The sequence below is a fragment of the Sebastes fasciatus genome, chromosome 10, assembly GCF_043250625.1.
Source record: "Sebastes fasciatus isolate fSebFas1 chromosome 10, fSebFas1.pri, whole genome shotgun sequence".
Classification (NCBI taxonomy): domain Eukaryota; kingdom Metazoa; phylum Chordata; class Actinopteri; order Perciformes; family Sebastidae; genus Sebastes; species Sebastes fasciatus.
The window spans coordinates 32,113,887-32,136,847 of record NC_133804.1 but is presented as its reverse complement, the minus strand read 5'-3'; the positions used below and the strand labels follow the sequence as shown (position 1 = coordinate 32,136,847).

Here is a 22,961-nt window from a genome sequence, read left to right as displayed (position 1 = left end):
TTTTATAATTTTTGAAGCGTAAATGCAATCGCCAGAAGTAAAAAGCTAACGTTAGGCTATAAACGAACTAAACCACGGTCGCGTGAGCATGACTGTAACGGCGGACAAGTCAGCATGATGACGTTTAGTAGTCTCATTTAGCCACTTGTTAGCAACCACCTTTTTTAAAGGTCCCATATCGTGCTTATTTTCAGGTTCATACTTGTATTTTTGGTTTCTACTAGAACATGTTTACATGCTGTAATGTTTAAAAAAAACTTTATTTTCCTCGTACTGTCTGTCTGAATATACCTGTATTTACCCTCTGTCTGAAACGCTCCGTTTTAGTACATTTCAACGGAATTGCGTTGCAAGGCAACAGTTTGGGTCCATGTTTACTTCCTGTCAGCTGATGTTATTTACATACACTGCAACGGGAAATAAACTGGGAGTCATTTAGAATGTTTGCGTTTAAAACTTTGAAATGGTCTAAATATTATATATTTGTGACATCACAAATGGACAGAAATCCTGACAGCTTGTTTCAAAAGCTCAGTTTCTGAATATGGGCTGTGTGTATTTCTCTGTGGATTAAGCGTTTCGATACTTTCACAGTATTTATATAGAACTTAAACCTGCTTTATAATATAAAAGACATGAAAATGTCACTTTTTACAATATGGGACCTTTAAGACACATAAAGGCTTCAAAATTGACAAGTGGGATATTTATTGATGTATTATATATTATGTTGTACAATAAAACGTTAAAATCTCTTAAGCTTGTGTTAACTACAGACTTTATTTCTAACTAAAAACCCATTAAAAAAGAAACATTGACTTCCAACCGAGGGAACCGGAAGTGCTAAAATGCTAACATATTTTTCCGGGTTTTAGGATTCATTCCTGTAGCTCTCTATTGGCTCAATCTCGGTGAGTGCAGATCCGATTCTACTGCTTATGTGTAGTAGAAACCCCAAAGATATGACGTGTTGATGACGCCTGACATCTCTTCTTGGCATTCTGGAGGAAAAGAAAAGGTAATTTGTTCCTTCCCAGATGTTTTAGAAGTCTTATTCGTAACCCAAAACTTGCCCCCAAAACCTTTCCACTCATGAGTAACACCATCTATTATATCCATTATATCTATTCCATCTGTATCTGTAGCTATTCCAGGTCCTGCTGTATCTTTGAGGGCTCGAGTACAGAGACTGCTCTAAATCCTCAACGTTGTCTATAACAATAGGACAGAATGGTGCCTTAGATTTAGATTTTGTATTTTTATTGTATCTAACAAAACTTTCCCTTACCTCGGCCTCGATAATCAGTCTACCCAACCTTTGTGAATATGAATATTTCTCTGGAAGATATACAAACCTAACAACACCCTGCCCACAAGCAATTTGTACTGTAAATATATCTAAAGTGTACGAAGGTGATAGAAACCGTTAAAACAGATATTGCTATATCTCTGCCCCCCCCCCGACCCCATTTTTTTACTTCTCTATTAACTTTTTTATTTATTTAATTTATTATTATTACTTTCTTTTCTTTGTATTAATATTATATTTTTTATTTTTTTATTATTCCATTTTATTATTGTTATTATTATTTTATTTTATTTTATTAATTTTATTTCAATTTTGAATTCTGAAGTTGTTTTCCCTAGTGTACTTATTGTGTTCGTCTCTAAGCTTGACTACTTTATTGAATTGTTTATAAACTATTGTAATTACGAACTGTAAATTGCATTTATGAAAACAACCTCGAAATAAGGGAAAAAAGAAAGTATGAAAAAAAAGAAACCGTTAAAACAAATAACGTCTTGCAAAAATACTCCTTTGCCATGTTTTTAATGTCTTGCTGAAGAGAAATAATAGACTTCACATCACGTCCTTCTTTTTATTCTTGTTTTGCATATAACTTCACTCATAATAGTCTTGAATACATGAGCAGTTTATATTTCAGCATCCTAATTTTTAAAGTCACTCTAAACAGTTTATTGAAATAATCCATTCAAACGTGACTGTAACAGATTATTAATGAAAGCTGGTATGTATGTATGAGCAGCAGCAGTATGCATGTAAATGATTATTATTCTCTCTGAAAGATTCCAGTAAGGCACTGAAAAGGTCTCACAAAATCCTGGATTAGAGTAGACTAATGGTGCACATCACAATCCCACAAAAGAAATCCTGGTGCCATGTTAGTATCCAACACTGAAACAAGTTGCGGTAATGTATATGTAGATAAATGACTCAAGCTAGTGCATATTTAGTTGAAATAGTCTATACTCTGTCAACCTCGTAAAGAGAAGTTTCACCAAAATTGACTGTTTTGACTGTTAATTCAGACACTTCTATTATCTTGAGGCTTCAATTTCACTCACCAAAAAAAATATGTTCTTTATCAAATTAACAGTCTAAAAGTCAGTTTTGGTGTAATTCCACTTTAAACAGTGATCCTCTGCACTGTTCACACCTTCTTAGCACAATCAGGGCAGTAGATGTGATCTCCGTTGATGACGAAGCGCTTATTGGCCAGCGAGAGGCAGCACTTCTTGCAGTTGAAGCAATACTCATGCCAAGAGAATCCCTCATAGTTCACCACGTTGGTGCCATGGCCGAACCCTGCAGAGACAGAAAGGGACATCTGTCAGTCAGCAGTGCAAGGCAGGTAATGATGCTTCCAGATAACAGAAGCAAAACACACAGACCTCATATATGAAAAACACTTCTCTCAATTGTCCTAATGTTGAGCACAGACTGGGCTAAAATCATGACAAAATTGAGTTCTTCAATCTAAGTTTTAAGGTGTTATTGGCAGTGTGTGGACAAAAAGTAAGGTTAAATGTTAAATTGGGTTTCAAAATATATATTTTTTTACCTCAGTTGAGATTTTATCTACCAGAGTATGAATTAAGTTGAAAGGAAAATTAAAAAGAGATCAATAAAAAAAAAAAAAAATTGGTAACACTTGATTTTACAGGTCTGTTGAAAAAAAGTCATAGTATATATAGTATGTCAAGACAAAAGTCATAAAAAAGTCATATAATAGTATGTCAAGACAAAAGTCATAAAAAAGTCATATAATAGTATGTCAAAAAAAAGTCACAAAATTCATAGTATAATATGTTGTAAAAAAGTCATTTTATAATATGTTGAAAAAAAAGTCATTGTATAGTATGTCAACATTTTTTTTTCGTATAGTATGTAAAAAAGTCATAGTATAGTATGTCATAAAAAAAATCATATAAAAAGTCATATTCAGGACAACGTCTTCTCTACTTTTCTTGCATTGGGACACTGAAACTATCTCATGATATAGCCTCTGTGGTAGTTGCAGCTCATCCTCTAAAGTATGTCTTATGGCCAAAGTGCATCTTGGTCTATTGAGATACCTGTTAATGGATTGTAATCTGTCAAACCCGTTATAATTGTGCAGGAAAGAACAACGGAAACTACAAAAAGATTTTCCATTAATCCCACCATGCGTTCTGTATACATTCAGGTATGTGTTTGCAACAGAAATCATACCAACAACAAACATCTGTTTGTGCTGCCCTGACCTGTGATTGGGTTCTTGCATCCGTGGCACTTCTTGGCCACATCGGTCTTGAAGCAGTCCACGCAGTAAACGTCGTTCTCGTGGGAAGTGAAGCGAGCTCCCGCCAGAGTTTTACGGCAGGTTTTGCACACGAAACACTCGGAGTGCCAGGGCTGGTCCTGGTAGCTGATCCCTCCAGTTGTGATGGGCTTAGAGGGACAGAGGAACATTCGGATCACGATCTCAAACACTACAAGGCTGGAATATCATTCATTCTGCTGGAGGTGAACCGTCTGCACCACAGTTTTATTCTGTATAGACAGAACACCACACTATAGTCGATATATAATCAGTGCTTGTACCTGCTTGCAGTGGAAGCACTTCTTGGCAAACTTCTTGTCATGGCACGGTCCACAGTAGATGTCATCACCCTTGTTCAGGAAGCTCTGTGTGCGGATCGGCTGCTTGCATTCAAAGCAGGTGAAGCATTCCTCGTGCCACACCTTGTTCTTGTACTCCACGTTCTGGGATCCTAAAACACAAACAACAAATCATTTTGTGACATTATCATATATATTTTTCATCACCTTTCACCACCTTGTAATTGAAGCTTTATGATGCTCATACTGAGCGAAATATCCATGTTTTTATGGTTGTATCTTTCTCACAAATAGAAAATATTCTAGATGTTTTGTTTTCGTGGGTACCCATAGAACCCATTTTCATTCACATATCTGGAGGTCAGAGGTCAAGGGACCCCTTTGAAAATGTACTCACTCGCTCACTGGAGAAAAATGGGTTTTAAAAAGAAAACTTCTTCATAGCAAACCCACCTGGCATGACCACCTTGTAGCATCCCTGGCACCGGTTGCCGTCCTCCCGGGAGCCACACTTGCCACACATTATCTTGCCATCATCCCGGGCGTTGAACGGCTCGCTGGCCAGCGGCTTGTAGCACTTGGCACAGCGGAAACAGTCCTCGTGCCAGTAGCGGTTCTTATGGTGCAGCTCCTGAAACACAGAGAGAGGAAGGAAGCTCGGAGGTGAGCAAGAGGTGGCCTCACTGAGACCTCATTAAAGTGTTTACTCATCACGTTTGTGGACGGAGGCTCGGAGCCAGAATACAGAACAAGCCCTCATGTGGCAGCAGGCATTAAAGTGGAGCTGAAGTGAGCTGGAACGTGGTGAAGGAGTTAGGGGGGACTTAGAAGGTGGAAATGTGAGATTTAAAGTATTTAAGCCTCATTAGTAGTAATGACAAGTTTTTCACACATTCAGCCGCCTGTGACTGAGTGGTGAGAGTATCCTGGAAGCAAACGCCACCGCTGGATGACAGACAGGTTGTATAACAGCTTGAGACTGCAGAGCTCTCTGAACAGATTAACCCAATAACATCCAAAAATTCAAGGTCTTTTTTCACAGAAGACATTTTGACATATTACGGTCGGAAGCGCATAGGAGTAAAATATAAAATCAATGATGGATAAATTCCATTTAGCTGCTTCAGGTTCAGCGTTAAGTGCTGGCTCACTGTCACGGTTTACTGAGACACTTGAATAGAACAGAACCATCATTAATGTTATTAGTCAAAATGTCTGCTGAGGAAAAAGGCCTACGAGTAGACCATAAATTAAAGGTCCCATATGGTGCTCATTTTCAGGTTCATGCTTGTATTTTGTGTTTCTATTAGAACATGTTTACATGCTGTAATGTTAAAAAAAAAAATATTGTCCTCATACTGTCTGCTTGAATATACCTGTATTTACCCTCTCTGTCTGAAACGCTCCGGAATGGCAACGGAATTGCGTTGCTAGGCAACAGCTTGGGTCCATGTTTACATCCTGTCAGCTGATGTTACTCACATACACTGCAACAGGAAATAAACTGGGACACATTTAGAATGTTTACGTTTAAAAAACGTGTAATGATCTTAATATTGTATATTTGTGACATCACAAATGGACAGAAATCCTGACGGCTTGTTTCTTGTTTCCTGACGCACAGTTTCTGAATACGGACTGTGTGTATTTCTCCGTGCATTGAGTGTTTTGATAGTTTAACAGTATTTATAAAGCACTTAAACCTGCTTTATAATATAAAAGACATGAAAATCTCACTTTTTACAATATGGGACCTTTAAAGCATCGGATTACAGTATACTTGTACATAATTTACACATCAAATACTGCATGCTGTATTTTTTTTTAAACTTTTCTGTTTATCAGATTTTAAATGGTGAATAATATGTCATATGTCGAAACAGAACAGAGCAACTTCAGTGGTCATTTTTGTTGTTTACTTTGATTTTTGTATTTACTTTACTCATTCATTCTTTTTCCTTTCACTCTAAGTGTTTTCACCTTGGAGTCAGCACCGATGGGGCGTTTGCACTCTACGCAGGTGTTGGCACAGAGCTTATTGAAGCACTTGGTGCACACGTGCTTCTCGTCCTTCTTCACGTACTTCTTCCCGTGCAGGTTGTCCCGGCAGTAGTAGCAGTCGAAGCGGTCGGTCATGGTGGAGGTGAGATAGCTCCTGGGACCTGCAGAAAGAAAACACAAGAGACTTAGATGTCAGATTTACACGACTCCTATAAACCTACTGTACATTACTGGATGTCACCAGACGGGGACAGTGTTGCCTTTTCTATCATCCTCATCACTCTCTCTGAACAATGCAAGACAATGAATACATTTATTTATATTAGCCCTTTAAAAACACCATATAGTTGATCAAAAGTGAAAATTAAAAATCAGCATTTAATGACTGGAGTTTGGTGAATAGCACAATGAATTACTGTAAATCTGACCTCTGCACCTTAAAGGTCCCATATTGTAAAAAGTGAGATTTTCATGTCTTTTATATTATAAAGCAGGTTTAAGTGCTATATAAATACTGTTAAACTATCAAAACACTCGATATACAGAGAAATACACACAGCCCGTATTCAGAAATTGTGCGTTTGAAACAAGCTGTCAGGATTTCTGTCCATTTGTGATGTCACAAATATACAATATATAGAGCATTACACGGTTTTAAACATTCTAAATGTGTCCCAGTTTATTTCCTGTTGCAGTGTATGTAAATAACATCAGCTAACAGGAAGTAAACATGGACCCAAACTGTTGCCTAGCAACGGAATTCTGTTGCAATTCCATTGAAATGCACTAAAACGGAGCGTTTCAGACAGAAGGTGAATACAAGTATATCCTGGTAGACAGTACGAGGAAAATAAAGTGTTTTTTTTAACTTTACAGCATGTAAACATGTTCTAGTAGAAACACAAAATACAAGTATGAACCTGAAAATGAGCACGATATGGGACCTTTAAAATGCAAAATCTGTGCAGGAATTGGAGAAAGCATGTTTTCCCTTTAATATTACTAAGACACAGTGGAGACGCAGCTCTAACAGCAGCATACCAAACTGATGAGAGAAGTGTGAGTGAGGTTAAAAAAAAAAAAAGCAGCCCACAGATGCCTGCTTGTTGTCTGCGTGCTTTCTGGCCCTGCAGACTTTTTTATCAAGCCCTCCCTGGAAAGCTTAGGTCATATTTTTAGACCGGCTGGCTCGTTCCCTTCTAAGACCTCCCTCCGCCTCGTTGAGTCTGGCCAACACTCGCTCTTTTGTCTGCATTTCGCTCAGGTAATTTTATTGGCTGTCAGTGTAAACACCCAAGTTGCTTCTTCATTCATCAACATTCCTGCGTCCCCCAATCGCACATGGGAGCAGCAGTTTCCTGGAACAGCTGTGTGCAGGGTGGAGTGAAGTGTGTGTGGATGCTTTATCTACATCACTTTACTCTCTCTCACAGGATGTCAGGGAAGAGCAGCTGAGCGGCGTGTGAACTTTAGCAAAAGAGATTCATATATCAGTTTTAATCCGGTGGGCGACAAATGGAGGAGACAATGGATGGAATGGCATTTTTTTGTCCTGGTAACCATAGGAACAAGGACAATATTTATGAAAGGGAAGGGGGGCTGCAGCTATTTAAGTGGGATGTGGTAAACGGCCGAGATGAGCCTCCTGGAGCGTGGTATGTGCCCCTGGTGGGTGGGTGTATGTGTGTGGATGGATAGATGGGGAGTTTCTATCTGCAGCTGTGCTCCAGGGATAAAAACCTGGACTGAGGACTGAGCCCCGATCACGCCCCCACTCCGCCTACGCTCACCTCCATTTCATAGCAGGAAAAAACCCACCCAGTCCAACACTGTTGCACAGATCTATTCTAGACATGGACTTCTCTATTTAAAGCACATTGACCTTCCAGAGGGGACAAATGGGAGAGGGATACAGAGTGATGACTAACTGGGACTATGCAGCTATTGTGGCTCCTCCAGTTGAGACGCGTCCAGTAACTTTAATCTTTTGTTACATACAGCGTGACAGCTGCTGCCCCCTGGTCAAACAGGCGTGGTATGTACCGACGCTCAGCTGAGGAGGGGAGGGGAGGGGACTACTGTGGTCCCTTTGGGGGAGCAAGAAAGGTCAATGTGAGACCAGTTTGAGAGGTGAGTCAGAGCGGTGTGAGACGATCAAAGGCCAGTGAGGACAGCCAGATAAACGTTGTCAAAACTTTCGCTTGGCTCTCTCTGTTGCAAAATCAGGTCATTTTAACATCTTGCTATCATGCTGCTTTGGAGAAGAAAAACTACATAATTGAGTTACAGCAAAACAGAAAATGATAGAGTACAATGCAAACCCTGGAACAGCCTGTTATTTAGCCTTTCTCCAACATGCATCAAATGAAAAATATAAAGACAGCTCCAGATATAAGACCTCAGATCTCCACTACAAGATGACACCATCATAAAACTACAAATGCTCAGTTCATTTAACATCCATTTGACTGAGGAAATCCACCTTATGAGTAAAAAAAAGATCCTCTGTACAATTATATACTTCCTCATGACATTGATGACACAACAACATAATGTGGTTTAGTTCTAAATGAAACTTTTACAGTTCTCCCCAAACAGAGAAGAAAGGAAAAGGTGAAACACTGGCTGAAACTAAACCAAACCTGTGATCACTGATTATTGATTGGGAACATACATAATGTAAATTTATTGTAATGTACGATGTTGTATAATGTGATTTTATGTATGATGTGCTATTCTGTATTTTTATTTATTTATTTATTTTCTTTTTCTTAAAAGCCTAACCAGGGACAAGGTCTGCAAATTAGCTATGGCTAGAAGTCCTTTAATATACGTTGCATCGGTTGCACTTTAATTAAGTGTAACAATGCCTAAGTATTGTTCCTGTCAATTAAACTAATAAATAAATAAATAAATAAGGAAGGTTTTCTGATTTTAGATTTGGACATTCGAGCAGCTTAGCCATTCATTTTGCTGCGAAAAGGTTGTTTGAACACATCGACGATGTGCTGACCCTAAAGGACCTTTGATTTTAGATTATATTGTTGCATATTGTTACACATTTCTTTGTGTAATCCTATATTGTATTAGGGCAATATAGTAAAGTATCTGTTTAAGATAAGATAAGATAAGATAAGATAAGATAAGATATTCCTTTATTAGTCCCACAGTGGGGAAATACAGTATATACAGTATTGACAATAAACAGACTATTGACAAAATTGCACAAGTGGAAAGATTATATTGCACAGTGAGAATGAATGAATTTATATTCTGTTAATATTCTGTTTATATTCTGTTTATTTTTTGTTTATAGCTTATATTGTATATTGTATATTGGTAGATTTCACTTTTTTATTCTTCTTTTATTCTAACGTTTTTAACTATTCTATTGTTATTTTTACTGCTTATTTGCACCAACAAACCAAAGCAAACTCCTAGTGTATTCCTCAAACACCTGGCAATAAACAAGATTCTGATTCTAATAAAACCCTGAATCCATGTCCAGTGAAAAACATGCATCTTCAAATTTGTGGATTTAAAAAAAAAATTGATAACTCAAGGATTCCATTTTCCCTTTATAGGTAGAGAAAATCCTAGCTAAATAAAAATATTCAAAATGCGTTGGATTATATGAAAATGCATCGTCACAAAGCTGAAAACAAGGCGTTTTTTCTAAACTCATAAAAACAGCAATATCACCTTAAACATCGTTTTACAAATTCAGTTGAACTTGAGGAAATTTTTCCTGAGCTTTGAATGGAAACATGCCAACAGGTTTTTATATTTTAACACATCCAATAATAATATTAATTTAGCATCCTTTGTTGGCACCAGCTTTTTTTTTATTTTACCTGAGTGTTTGTAGGCCATGTTTGGTTCCAGTCAGGAGGTAAAAAAGAGGAAAAAGAAAGACAATGCAGGAGGAGACAGGAGGAGACGGTAGCATCCACAGAGGGTCAAACCCAGAGACCGTAAGCCTGGTTAAGTTATGGGGGGCCTGTATATACCCCTCTGTGACCCGACCCCACGTCCAAATCCAACCCTATAACCCTAACCCTCCGCTCCTTTTTAGGGTATGCATCAGAGAACAGAGTGGATGAGAGGGAGTATGAAGGGATGGATTAGGTGATAGAGATTGGAATCCACTGCTGTAACATCAGAGGTTTTTGAGTGACGGCCATGAGGGATAACAGATACTCCCACTGCCCCGACATCAAAATGTTTTGTTAGAGACATGTACAGATGACATGATGGGTCATCTTAACTTAAAGGGATGACTCACAAAGAGGAGCGGATTGATTTTATTGACTGAGCTGAGGAGAGACAAAGTGTTATATAAGTATCTCATGTACATACATACTGTACGCCTACTTTTCCAGAAGACAATGTGGTACATGCTCAAAACTAAACTATTAAGTGAGCAGAATATTTATATTATAAGGGAGAAAAACATTTTCTTGCTGTCAGTGATGAATTTTTCTCTCTGTTATCTTTTTGTGATTCTTATTCCAAAAAGAGAATATTTCTTTTAAAGCTTCAGGAAACACGCGATGCATTCCTGATAGAAAAGCAAAAAGACATCATGAATACTTTCCTCTCTCAATAATGAACGCTCTCTCAGGGAAAATGTTTCCCCCCATCCATCAATACTCCATCTACTCAGACCGACAACAACAACTAGCTGATGTTAATATAACATATTGCAGCTAAATACTGATTGTAATAATGGGAACCAGCTTCTTAGGAACTTTAACATCTTACTAAAAAGCTGAGTATTTGTTATCGCATGTAATTAATCCTGCAATAACAGATTTTTTTGGACCACTTGGGGAGCAGCAGAAACAAGTTGTGAACACAACACTGACATAAAATCACCTTTTAAAGGGACAGTTTGTAACTTCTTATACGTATAAATCATTGTGTGTCGGTGTCCCATGCGCGCTCGCGTGTGGCTACGCTGTTCAGACTCAGACTCCAACACAAACTACATGGAAGCACCAAAACCACAAAGTTGTATCTAGTGAAGCCCGTCTGTTAAACAGTGTTGGCCGCGGTCGGAGGACGCGGGGGAGACCGTAGCTTTGGTCTCCAGGGCCAGAGTCTCTGCTGTACTCTGCTCCTCTGCCTGCCTTCACTCACACACCGTGCTCGTTCTCCCGCTTTCGCTACACTCTCACGTTGATGTATATATAATTGTTGGTTTGCAGCCCTGCTGTGAATATGCAGCAGACTGTGTGAAACCAGATGAACTTTATATTAATGCTGTCAGAAAGTCAAAACAGGAAGAAAACGGATAAACAAACATGCCCTGCAGCTTAAAAAGCTCATTTAACAACTTGATTTTTAAACAAAAGTTAGTTACAATAGATCATCTGGCAAACATCTAATACATAATTCCAAGTGTAACATTTAACAGTTTTCCACCGTTGGACTTTTTGGTGTTTATATTAAATGTAAAAGCAGGAAATGTGTTGTTCCAGATAACAAAAATGGCAATTGAATGCAACACGAGAGAGTTTGACCAAGACAGATTAAATGTGTTTGTGCAAAATACCACAATGACAAATTGCCCAAATTTGAAAGTTGATATTTTTTGGTACAGTAATATGTGTCACCTCACATTCACTCAGAAAAAAAAACAATATTTATCTAATACAGGGTAAATGCCGGCAACATATATTTCCATGTTATATACAAATTAGCATTCAAGCATTATGTACATACAGTATATAATAGCAAGTTTCCTTGCTGAAGTGTTTGTTGTCGTAAACCTATGATATATACTGTTTGTCCCGTATTAATGCTAATTGGTTCCAGTAGCACTTTGCTAACTGGAATGTAATTATGATAGGGTTTCTAAAACACCTTAAGCACTTTATTCTGAATTATGCACTGTTTATTTATGTGTTTATTTATTTATTTGTTGAATGCTGCTGGTACACACATTTTTTCCCTGCCGTAATTATCCTCATTATCATTTTTCTATTCACCACGATCATTATTCCATTTGAGTATTTCTCCCTCACGTCTGACTGTCAAAATTAATTCAAAGCTGCGAATGATGGAACAAGAGAGAAATGCATCATGGCACAGACTAAGAGGTGTGAAATGAAAGGTTAGAGATTAAAACATTTGAAACAAGAACAATTTAAATGTTAACAGGAGCGTAAAGAAACAGAGGAGGAGGAGGAGGAGGAGGAAAAGATGTAAGTGACGTAACTCAGAGTGGACTGGGGGGAGTCGTGGCGCCTTCCTGCTCATTAATTAGTCTTTGTGGGTTTAGAGAACATTGTAATTGGGTGGCCGATTAGAGAAAAAGGACAAACGCGATGCGGTGCTCCGTGGTAATGGACCCAATCAAATCTGTAATTACATCCAGATGCCCATTATACAACCAAGCACACAAACACACACTGATTTGTTTTGTGTCTGACCTATGAAGAAGTTTATTTAATAGAGTTAAGAGACGAGTCTTTTTAAAAGGAAATTATTATGGTTCCTAACCAAGTCTAACAAATGTATATCCTGTCTCGCGAGGCGTCCAGTCTCCTCTCGTTCCCATCATGATCCCATATTTCTCTATTTAAGCTCGTCTGACTCTGAGGGCCCAAACCAATCAGAGTTAAGTGCCGTCTGTGGAGCCGTCACTCTGCTGCAGAACAGATGATGATGTTGATCACGATGGGTTTGATCGTGATTGTCAGTTGGCGGTAATACAACGATGATATTCAACTGAATTTAAAGCAGCTATAATCAGTATTTTTATAGTAACAATTAGGGATGCACCGATACTGATACCAGTATCGGGTCCGATACTATGCTCATGTACTCGTACTCGCAAAACGGCACCGATACAACGGCACCGATACCACTTTACAGCAGTGTGACGTTAACCTCTCGTCACCATCTTTCGGGTCCTCACGCTCTCACTTGGCCCTCACTTTCATTGCGCCACGGGGGTTTTGCATGCACCCTCTGACTCGCACCTGCGTTACACTCCTTGGTCCGTGTTTCAAGACAGGTCGGGTGGGTTTTTCCGACAACGCCACAGACCTGGCGCCTTTTGCGTGGGCCACGGCACGACGCGGTTGGGGTGCACTGAGGACAGTAAGTCCCGGTCGACAGTCGCACCGGGAGCAGGGAGCTCCGTCACTGTGCGGCGAGGTCCGGGTGGGGAACGCTGTCAAGCTGGCGAGCCACTTTCACCCCGAGCCTTTCCAAGCCGACCTAGAGCCGGTCGCGGCGCACCGCCTCGTGTGCGGGACTCCACAGCCTGCCGTGTGTCGCTCACACCCTCCAGCTGGCTGTTAACGAGGGTCTTTTGGCACAGAGAAGTACTCGTATCGGTACTCGTATCGCCGAGTACCCAAATATAAGTACTTGTACTCAGCCTGAAAAATCGGTGCATCCCTAGTAACAATGGATGGATGACTGTAAAGGTGTTGCTCGTAGTGATGAACCCACAGAGAGTTATCATCTGACTTAACTTTTTAGACTTCTTTCAGCTCATTGTTTTGGATCTCCAACCCACAACTTTACTGTTTTTGGTTCACTCTCACGCTCTCATAGCTGTTTTTTAGTGAAAACCCCTCATTGTGTACATTATCTGCTCAGCAGCAGCAAACAGCAGGCCGACACGTTAACGACCAGCTGGTTAACATAGTGGAGCATTTAGCAGCTATAAAGCCAGATATTTCCCCCTCAGGAGTTGGTAGAGACCATAAAAAGAGCTAAAAGCATCTGGGTAACCTCCGGGGTCTGAAAAGTGAAGCCAATGCTGAAGTGCCATAAACTTGCATTCTTTCTACGAGCCAGCAGGGGGCGACTCCTCTGAAGTCTGATTGTATAGAAGTCTCTGAGAAAATGATCCTACTTCTCACTTGATTTATTACCTCAGTAAACATTGTTAACATGAGTTTATGGTCTCAATCTCTAGTTTCAAGTCTTCTTCAATGCAGCATGATGTTCATTTAGTAAATTATGGTCCCATTTAGAGTCAGATAGACCATAAAGCAGGGGATGCTTTAGGACGGGGCTACCTTGTGATTGACAGGTCGCTATCACGGGGTTGTAGTACTTTGACACTAATGAAAAATGCTATTATATACTGTATGTACATAATGCTTGAATGGTAATTTGTATATAACATGGAAATATATTTTGCCAGCATTTACCCTGTATTAGCTAAATATTGTTAATACTATTACTGTTCCAAACTGGCAGACTAAATATCATAAACATGAATCTCTCATGCCATTTTTGTTATCTGAAACAACACATTTCCTGCTTTTACATTTGATATAAACACCAAGACGTCCAACGGTGGAAAACTGCCAAATATGTATTAAGTGTTTGCCAGACTATCTATTAACTTTTGTTTAAAAATCAAGTTGTTAAATTAGCTTTTTAAGCTGCAGGACATGTTTGTTTATCCATTTTCTTCCTGTTTTGACTTTCTTACAGCATTAATATAAAGTTCATCTGGTTTCACACAGTCTGCTGCACATTCACAGAGGGGCTGCAAACTAACTATTATTTTAATTTCTCGATTTATCTGTTCATTATTTTCTCGATTAATCGAGTAGTTGTTTGTACGACGGAGTATTAAGGCCACATTGAGAAAAACAAATCAGAGATTTGGAGAATAAAGTCATAAGTTTACGATGATAATTACGATGTAATATCATGACTTTATTCCCGTAATATTACGACTTTTTTTCTCATTAAATTTATGAATTTATTCTCTAAATCTCCGATTTTTTCCCCTCAATGTTGCCCTAATACTCCGTTGTATGTTTGGTCTATAAAATGTCAGAAAATGGTGAAAAATGTTGTTTACAAAGCCAAAGATGACGTCCTCTAATGTCTTGTTTTGTCCACAACTCAAAGATATTCAGTCTACTGTCATAGAGGAGGAAAGAAACCAGAAAATATTCACACTTAAGAAGCTGGAGTCTTTTTTTTCTTAAAAAATTACTCAAGCCAATTAGTTTAATAGTTGACAACTAATTGATTAATCAATTTATCGATTAATCGTTGCAGCATGTTCACAGTCTCATCTTGTCTCAACTCTACCCGCTGACTTTACTGTCCTGATAGACAATACAGCAGGAATGCAGCGCCAACCTCCCCACCTCCAAAGCCGCGCTTTTAATAGAGCCAAAAATACCTGCTGGTCATCTGGAACAATAAACAAAACTATAAATATATTCTTTCCAAATAAAGAGAATCGTGGTTAAATACGTCGCTGGTGATGTGTCCAATTTGATATCTCTGAAAAAGGCTTGAAAATGGTCCAAGAAATATCTTTTAAATATACAACTCACAGCAGCAGTGAAGTGTATAACCATTAGATGGCTGAAACCAGACCTTCCTACATACAATATGTGGATTCATAAAGTATATCTTTATCAGATGGAGTAAATTACACACTTATTAAGGCTCCAAAAAACTACCCTTTACTAAATGGGCTTTTTATTAATACAATTAGTTATATTATCCAGCAGTATTATCTCGCCCCTCCTGCCTAACTCTCACTTTTATATTCTCAGAATCAGAATCTTGTTTATTGCCAGGTTTATCAGGTATACACTAGGAATTTGCTTTGGTTTGTAATAAGCAGTAAAAATAACAATAGAATAGTTAAAAATGTTAGAATAAAATAAGAATAAAAAAAAATAAATTTGAACAATATACAATATAAGCTATAAACAAAAAATAAACACAATATAAATTATTATAATATTATAATTATATAATAATATTATATTATATTATATTGTATTATATTATATTATATTATATTATTATAATTATAATTATAAATATATAAACACTTTATCTTCTCCTTTCCCAGAGTAAATATTGTACCTGTATCTTTACCTATGCTATCATACCTTGGAGTGGAAAATCATTATTATTTATTTTCCATTATCATCATTTTTGACGGGTTTGTTTAAGTGCATTTTGGAGTGGTGGATATTTATCCCCCTTTTTTGTTGTTGTTGTTTTATCTCTATCTCTATCTATGGATGCACCGATCCGACTTTTTAAGTCCCGATACCACTGTGTGGAAGTGACTGAGATCATGTGTTATGTGCAAAGCAATATCAGGTTTTGACTTAAATATTGCTTTCCTAACAAATAAATGCATAGATATACATTTACTGAATTGTTGTTTATTATTCAAATATTAAATATTAAATATTAAATTGAAATTTGAAATGTAAACCTTTTTAAATGCAGCAACAATTTGGTCAAAACTTAAAACAGGAATTAAAATTACAGTATATAATGTATATAAACATAGAATTGAATTGAATAGATTGGCCGATCGTCACCGATACCCGATCCAACTATTTGAGTCAGTATCGGTGCATTCCTTCTGTAGTTTTATCTTGTTTAATTCTTGAATATTACACTATTAACTGCTGGAAAAAAAGAAAGTAATTGTATGAAAATGTTTATATTGTATTGTTGGGACTGTAATATATATATATATATCTCTCACATAACGTCCTATCATGAGATGCATGGGTTGTTTGGTAGGTGTTGCCTCTTGGCTATGAGCCCATCACCTCTCTCTAAAGTGAAACAGGAAATCTGTCCGATACTTCCTGAACAAATGAGATCAAATCGCTCAGTGTGAGAGGAACGAGCGCCCACACACACACACACACACACACACACACACACACACACACACACACACACACACACACACACACACACACACACACACACACACACACACACACACACACACACACACACACTTCACTGTTACCACGGCAACAACAGCCCCGTCTATGTGTCTGAGAGCTCGTCTCTCAACAAACATGACCCTTCGCCCTGGACATCCATGTGTCACCATCCAAATCTGGTTAGCGGGCAGACAGAGCAGTGACAGACTGAGCCACACAGGAGAGAACAGTGACTCACAACACAGGGACAAGACAACAGGACAGACACAGATTCTCATTAGTCCACACACACATTATTACAACACGGACATAAGGTCAGTGAGAGACTGAAGGAACCAGGGTGCGGCTGCAAGACCCAGACACACTGAGGTCAAATATGTGTGGACAAAAGGCCACGAGGGGAACGTTATCAACACAGTAACACTCCCGTCCAACGGATATGGCTCCAAGCACTTTCAGATAAAGCCCTCACTGTAAGCCAGCGAGCACTTCAGCTCTCGTCGGTCTCATGACTCGAGCCTCTAAACACAGAAGAAGTCAGTTCCTCTTGCTGATATGTGGAGCAATATTTTATGTGCTTCACTATTAGAATCAATATGTCAGCACATAAAAACATCATAAAACATACATTTTTCATGCGCACTGCATTTCTGTGACATGTGAGGTTTGAGAGACTCGCTGCACGACGACCTATTTTAACCTTACCTATTCAAGGTCAATGCCTAACCTTGACCATCACACAAGAGTTTCGCAATTTACGTTCCAGCCACAACCAGGAAAATGGTCAAAACACGGAGAAGAAATTCTCCCACTAACGGCCATTTGTGGTGGAAAGTAACCAAGTACATTTACTCAAGTTCTGTAATTAACTTAAAGCTGCAGTAGTCAGTATATCATTTTGGCATCATTGGGCAAAAATTCCATAATAACCTTTCAGCATGTTGTAATTCAAGTGTTCTGAGAGATAACTAGACTTCTGCTCCTCCTCATGACTCTGTTTTCAGGCTTTAGAAAATCTAGACCGTGACGGGAGACCTTGAACAGTCACAGGTCATTTCATTGAGAGAGCGTTCTTATTGGCTGTGCTCCGGTCATGTGACCAGAACTTGGCATTCCTTCAACCAGATTTCACAATGGCGGCGGCGTCACAAACTTTCTCATTTTAGAGCTAAACCGTGCACTACAAGATGATTCTGAGAACATCTGAGGAGAGAAATAGGCATTAACGTAACAGAATATTGATTCATATTTGATCAGCGCTGCCTAGTTTGACCGTTTGATCGGAGTACGCGAGTGATTGACAGCTGGCTCTCATAGATGGCGGATGGACAGCAGACCTCAGATCAGCTCTGACTGCTTGTTTTCCTCCGGTCTGTGAAATCTTACAGATGCCGTTAGGAGCAGCGGAGGACACAGAGGAACATGATTTTTTTCCAGAGTAAACTTGCACTGTGGTATTGATACTTTTACTTTAGTAAAGGATGCTCTTCTCTTTTAGAAATAAACCATATATATATGTTTTATATCTACGCATCCAACCCTCTCCGTCTCTTTCATTCCCTTTTATTGTGCCTCTTGCTCTCTCTTATCATTTCTTCCTCTTTTATATTCACAAAGTAATCATGTGCAATTCAGAAGAGGAGGAGAAAGACGGAGAGGACGAGCAGTTTGACATCCACAAGAGAGAATATGTTGCCTCCTCTCAGCCTCGCTCAGCCCACACAGACAAACAAACTTGCATTGCCTATTTAGGAGTAGAGAGCGCCGGGCTGGTGAGAGAGCTGCTGCTTCATGTGTTTCATCAGCTCGGTCATCTGCACTCAGACACACCCTCTCTCTCCCTCTCTCTCTCTCTCTGTCCGTCTCTCTGCTCCATTTACAAGAATAAAAAAGACATGATGAAACTGTCCTTTCAACAAACAGCATGTCTCTGCCTGAATAAACTGCAGGCTTCAAAGCTCCCAGTATAGTGTGGCAAATGTCCCGATGCTGGCCCCAATAGAGAGGAGACCTCACAGGCATCTGACATACAACGGCTCCAGAGAAGAACTGGTTTATAAATTATACACCACATGCGACGAGGCTTTATGAATCTGTAACTGCACTGTTGGATTTGTGCACACTGATTTTGTGCTGATTTTACATCAAACATTTTAAAGGTCCCATATCGTGCTCATTTTCAGGTCCATACTTGTATTTTGTGTTTAGACTAGAACATGTGTTTACATGCTGTAATGTTAAAAAAACAACTTTATTTTCCTCATACTGTCGACCTGAATATGCCTGTATTTACCCTCTCTGTCTGAAACGCTCCGTTTTAGCGCATTTTGACGGAATTGCAACAGAATTGCGTTGCTAGGCAACAGCTTGGGTCCATGTGTACTTCCTGTCAGCTGATGACATTCACATTCACTGCAACCAGGAAATAAACTGGGACACATTTAAAATGTTTTACGTTTAAAATTGTGTCAAGAATCTAAATATTGTATATTTGTGGACAGAAATCCTGACAGCTTGTTTCAAATGCAGAGTTTCTGAATACGGGCTGTGTGAATTTCCCTGTGGATTGAGTGTTTCGATACTTTCACAGTATTTATATAGAACTTAAACCTGCTTTATAATAAAAAAACATGAAAATCACTTTTTTATAATATGGGACCTTTAAATAAAACAAGACTTCTAAGATGCATCTGACTGAAGAAAGAGCAGCCTTTTCCTTTTCAAGTTGAATGTGGGTTAATTTATTACTCAGTGACGTATACACAGTTTTTATGGCTTTTTGAAGGGTGGTGAAGTCATACTGGAGCCACAAGGAGCTCCAGTGTGCCAGAGAAAAGGACTGTAATCTCCAGGTCTCTCTAATGACATCATGCATTTGGTTTGGCAGCCGCCCAACCAAACCAGGAAGGGAGGCGACACTAAGCTGATGTATGTTTTAACAGTTTAAAGCCACACATGGTGCCTTTGGGATCTAGTGTTCGTTACACTGATGCCAGCTGTACAATAATAATAACAACATCAGATGATCTATAGAGCTGATGCTTCTATTAGCAGCTGTTTGTGCTGGAGGACGTCACATCGTACAATCAGACTTTACAGTATGTATGATGGAAGAAGCATTCAGATCCTTTACTAAAAGTAGCAAACCCACACTATGAATATACTTTATTACTTTATATCAAACATATATTATCATAATTATTGATGCTCGAACATGTAAGTTGCTCATTTTAACTGCTTTATATGCTTTTGGGTGTTTTTTTTGGGTTGTAACAGCGTCAGCATCATATTTTATAAAGAAATCATAGTTTTCGTTGTGTAATCTTGATATATAAAGTAACTTAAAGCTGTTAATAGAGTGAATAAAAAGTACAATATAACCCTGTGAAATGTAGTGGAGATGAATCAGATGAAAATACACCTTCAAACGTTGATCTTTTTTACTTTTAAAAGGAAAATCCCTGATATTAAGGACATGAATAATAATAATAATAATAATAAAAAGCTCAAAGAACACTTGAATTACAATATGCTGAATAATGATGCCAAAAATATACTGCCTACTGCCACTTTAAGTATACTTTTACTTTACTGGAGTATTTAAATGTTATGCTGCTTTATACTTCTACATTTCAGAGGGAAATAGTGTACTAAATATAGTCTAAATATACTCTATTACAGTGATCCAACAGCTATAGTTACTAGATACTTTGAAGAATAATCTTATACACAAAACACATGATCAGCCTCTAAAATATGATGATTCATCATAGAGTATATTCAGTTTATATAGAGTAGGGCTGGGCAATATGACTATATATATATATATCATCAAATCTATATATAAATGTGTATTATATATATTTTTTTCTAAAAAAATATAAAGTTAAGTTGCTCCAAAGAAAAAATACATGAACATATTTGATGGAAATATAGAGGTCAGAAATCATTATAGATATTTAAATCAATATCCTCCTCACAAATACTAACCATACACTTCCACGCAACACACACACACACTTATCTTTTTGATATATTTACTGTATTGTTATTGTTGTTATTATATATATCTTGTCCTAATTGTTTGTTATCACTATTATGTAATTTATTATTTCTTTATATTAATATTGTCTCTAGGTGGAGGCTTCAGATAAGCCCAGTGTTTTTTTTTGCCTCTTCCTGCACTTTATATTATTTATTTTTTTTGTTATGTTGTATAGTCTTAAATTGTGCAAAACAAATAAAACAAATAAACAGAATAAACAGGTTTGAGTCCAAAATACGTGCAGTGCCAAACAAAGTGCATCCACCTGTTGTGCCACTGAGTGCGTAAAATGGTCCAAGTGGAGTAAAATGTATATTTATACGCACATTCAGTATTTTCCAGTCAGGACTGTCTGTGTGTGTAACTGAGGATGTAACTGACTCAAATTATGTCGGAAGACTCCACCCGATAAGATAAGATGCAGCAATTACGCATAACTGTGCCAAATATGTGCCATGTGAGAAACTTCTTCTTCTGTCCTGTTTAACATCACCTGAAGTGACCTGAGCAGCGACCTGGGAATCTTTTTTTTTGGACTCACCTCTCCAAAGCAAACAGATGAGATGTCTTTCACTCCTCACCACCAGCAGCAGCAGCAGCAGCAGCAGCAGCAGCAGCAGCAGCAGTAGTAGTGCGTCTGTGTCTCTGTGTGTCACTCAACACCACCACCAGCAGCAGCAGCAGCAGCAGCAGCAGTAGTAGGAGCAGTAGTGAGTCTGTGTGTCTCTGTGTGTGTGTCCGGTGGGTTTAGCCGAGAGGTGAAATGTGCGGAGGCAGCTCAGCTTTAAAAGACAGAGGGAGCAGAAGAAAAAAAAAACTTCAGGACATGAGCCAAAACCTCTGTAAGCTCTCATAAACAATGACCTCAACCAGGAATTCACAAGCTCTCTCTCTCTTAGTAAAAGTTCTCATCGGCCCCTCGAAGCAAAAACTGGAAAGAAAATAACTTTTCTGCGTCAACGAGCATGAAGACTCAACAACGGACCTTTCTGTGTTAGAGAGGCCGGCTGTGCTGAGATCTCCATGAACATTTATCATCCTTATAATCTCTCTAACATGTCTGCTGTTTACAGAAGATGGACTGACTTGTTAAGTTCTTCTGTTTTTGCCCCTCACTGCTCGTCTCCTTCTTTGGTAATGAATAGAGGGAATTGCATCAAGATGACTCATTCTCAACCTCAAGAAGTAAATACATGCAGCCCTTTAAAACTCAACCCCTCAAAGTTAATCCACATTACAATTACAAATGGATGATGACATGTCCAAAAGGTGTTCCTCTTACATATGCCAGCTTTTATATCAACAGTGTCATTGAGACTAAACAGCCTCTTTGAGCTACATCTAAAGTGCATCCATGCACCGAGATACACATCTGGTGAGAGTGAGGAGGATGCTTCATGTGTTTGCACAGTCAGGATGAAGGTATGAAGGGAGGGCTTTCAGGTCAAGTGTGTTGTGTTTAATACGGCTTCTTACGAACATGTTGACACCATAAATGTCTTCTTCTTCTTCTAGACATAAAACAACGTTCAACTCGTAACCCATCACTGACTTGTTGGAGTAATTAAAGGTGCTATTGATAACATTCAGCCACCAGATGTCTCATTCTCACTCCCCCTGTGCTGTTGTATTCACTTAACAACAAGTTGTTGCCAGGCACTTATGGTACGTGTCCACCGGGGTGTTTATGATCGTGAGCGATCGCCTCGCTTCCCAGCGTTGGACGCTTGGTGGGCTGCCACTAGACACAAGCCAGAAGCCATCTGATTGGAAGAAAGCTTTCCCTTGTGGGCTGCTCCTTCCAACTTTCAAACCGGAACCAACATGACGGTTCGTTTGGAAACTTTCTTCTCTTATTTCACAAAAATAGTTCCCTGTAGTGTGTTTATGAAACATTTAATGCGAGAAGTTTTTATTTTGGATCTACAACGAATGGGAATGGTATGTGTCCACCGGGGTGTTTTATATCGCAAGGGCACGCGCCGCTTCCCAGCATTGGACGCTTGGTGGGCTGCCACTAGACACAAGGCACTCGGCACCTGATTGGACGAACGCTTTCCCTCGGTGGGCTGCTGCTCCAAGCTTTCAAACCAGAACAATATGGAGGCTCATTTGGAAACTTTCTTTTCTTATTTCACGAAAATATTTCACTGAAATGTGTTTATGAAAACATTTAATGCCAGAAATAAGCAGTTGATGAATCTGTCTTTATTTTGGATCGACAACAGTTAGTTTAAAGTTCCTCAGGAGTTTTTGAGAGGCGGCAAGTCAGGGCGGACTCGGACGCCCCCTGATTTGCATAAAG

At 38.7% G+C, this 22,961-nt stretch overlaps 1 protein-coding gene across 3 annotated transcripts; it reads right to left on the bottom strand.

Moving 5' to 3' along the window:
* Positions 1–1,866: 1,866 nt before the first annotated feature.
* Positions 1,867–21,761, bottom strand: LOC141774742 (four and a half LIM domains protein 1-like). Of its 3 annotated transcripts, none has more exons than XM_074647548.1 (6): positions 21,198–21,761; positions 5,885–6,056; positions 4,358–4,535; positions 3,887–4,056; positions 3,547–3,733; positions 1,867–2,608 (listed from the first exon to the last, which is right to left on the bottom strand). In XM_074647548.1, exons 2-6 carry the CDS (start codon positions 6,038–6,040, stop codon positions 2,454–2,456), a joined length of 846 nt encoding a protein of 281 aa, XP_074503649.1. In that variant the 5' UTR covers positions 6,041–6,056; positions 21,198–21,761; the 3' UTR covers positions 1,867–2,453. The 3 variants fall into 3 exon arrangements, with proteins under 3 accessions (XP_074503649.1, XP_074503648.1, XP_074503647.1); XM_074647547.1 differs by having other exon boundaries at positions 5,885–6,066; positions 21,198–21,760; XM_074647546.1 differs by lacking the exon at positions 21,198–21,761 and adding an exon at positions 9,760–9,906 and having other exon boundaries at positions 5,885–6,066.
* Between the last annotated feature and the right edge of the window lie 1,200 nt (positions 21,762–22,961).

Excerpts from the sequence above, each read along its gene's own strand:
- LOC141774742 (XM_074647546.1), bottom strand. Across the intron at positions 4,057-4,357 it reads CTACAAGGTGGTCATGCCAG|GATCCCAGAACGTGGAGTAC; the intron begins GTGGGTTTGCTA and ends TTTGTGTTTTAG. Across the intron at positions 3,734-3,886 it reads AGTGCTTCCACTGCAAGCAG|CCCATCACAACTGGAGGGAT; the intron begins GTACAAGCACTG and ends TGTCCCTCTAAG.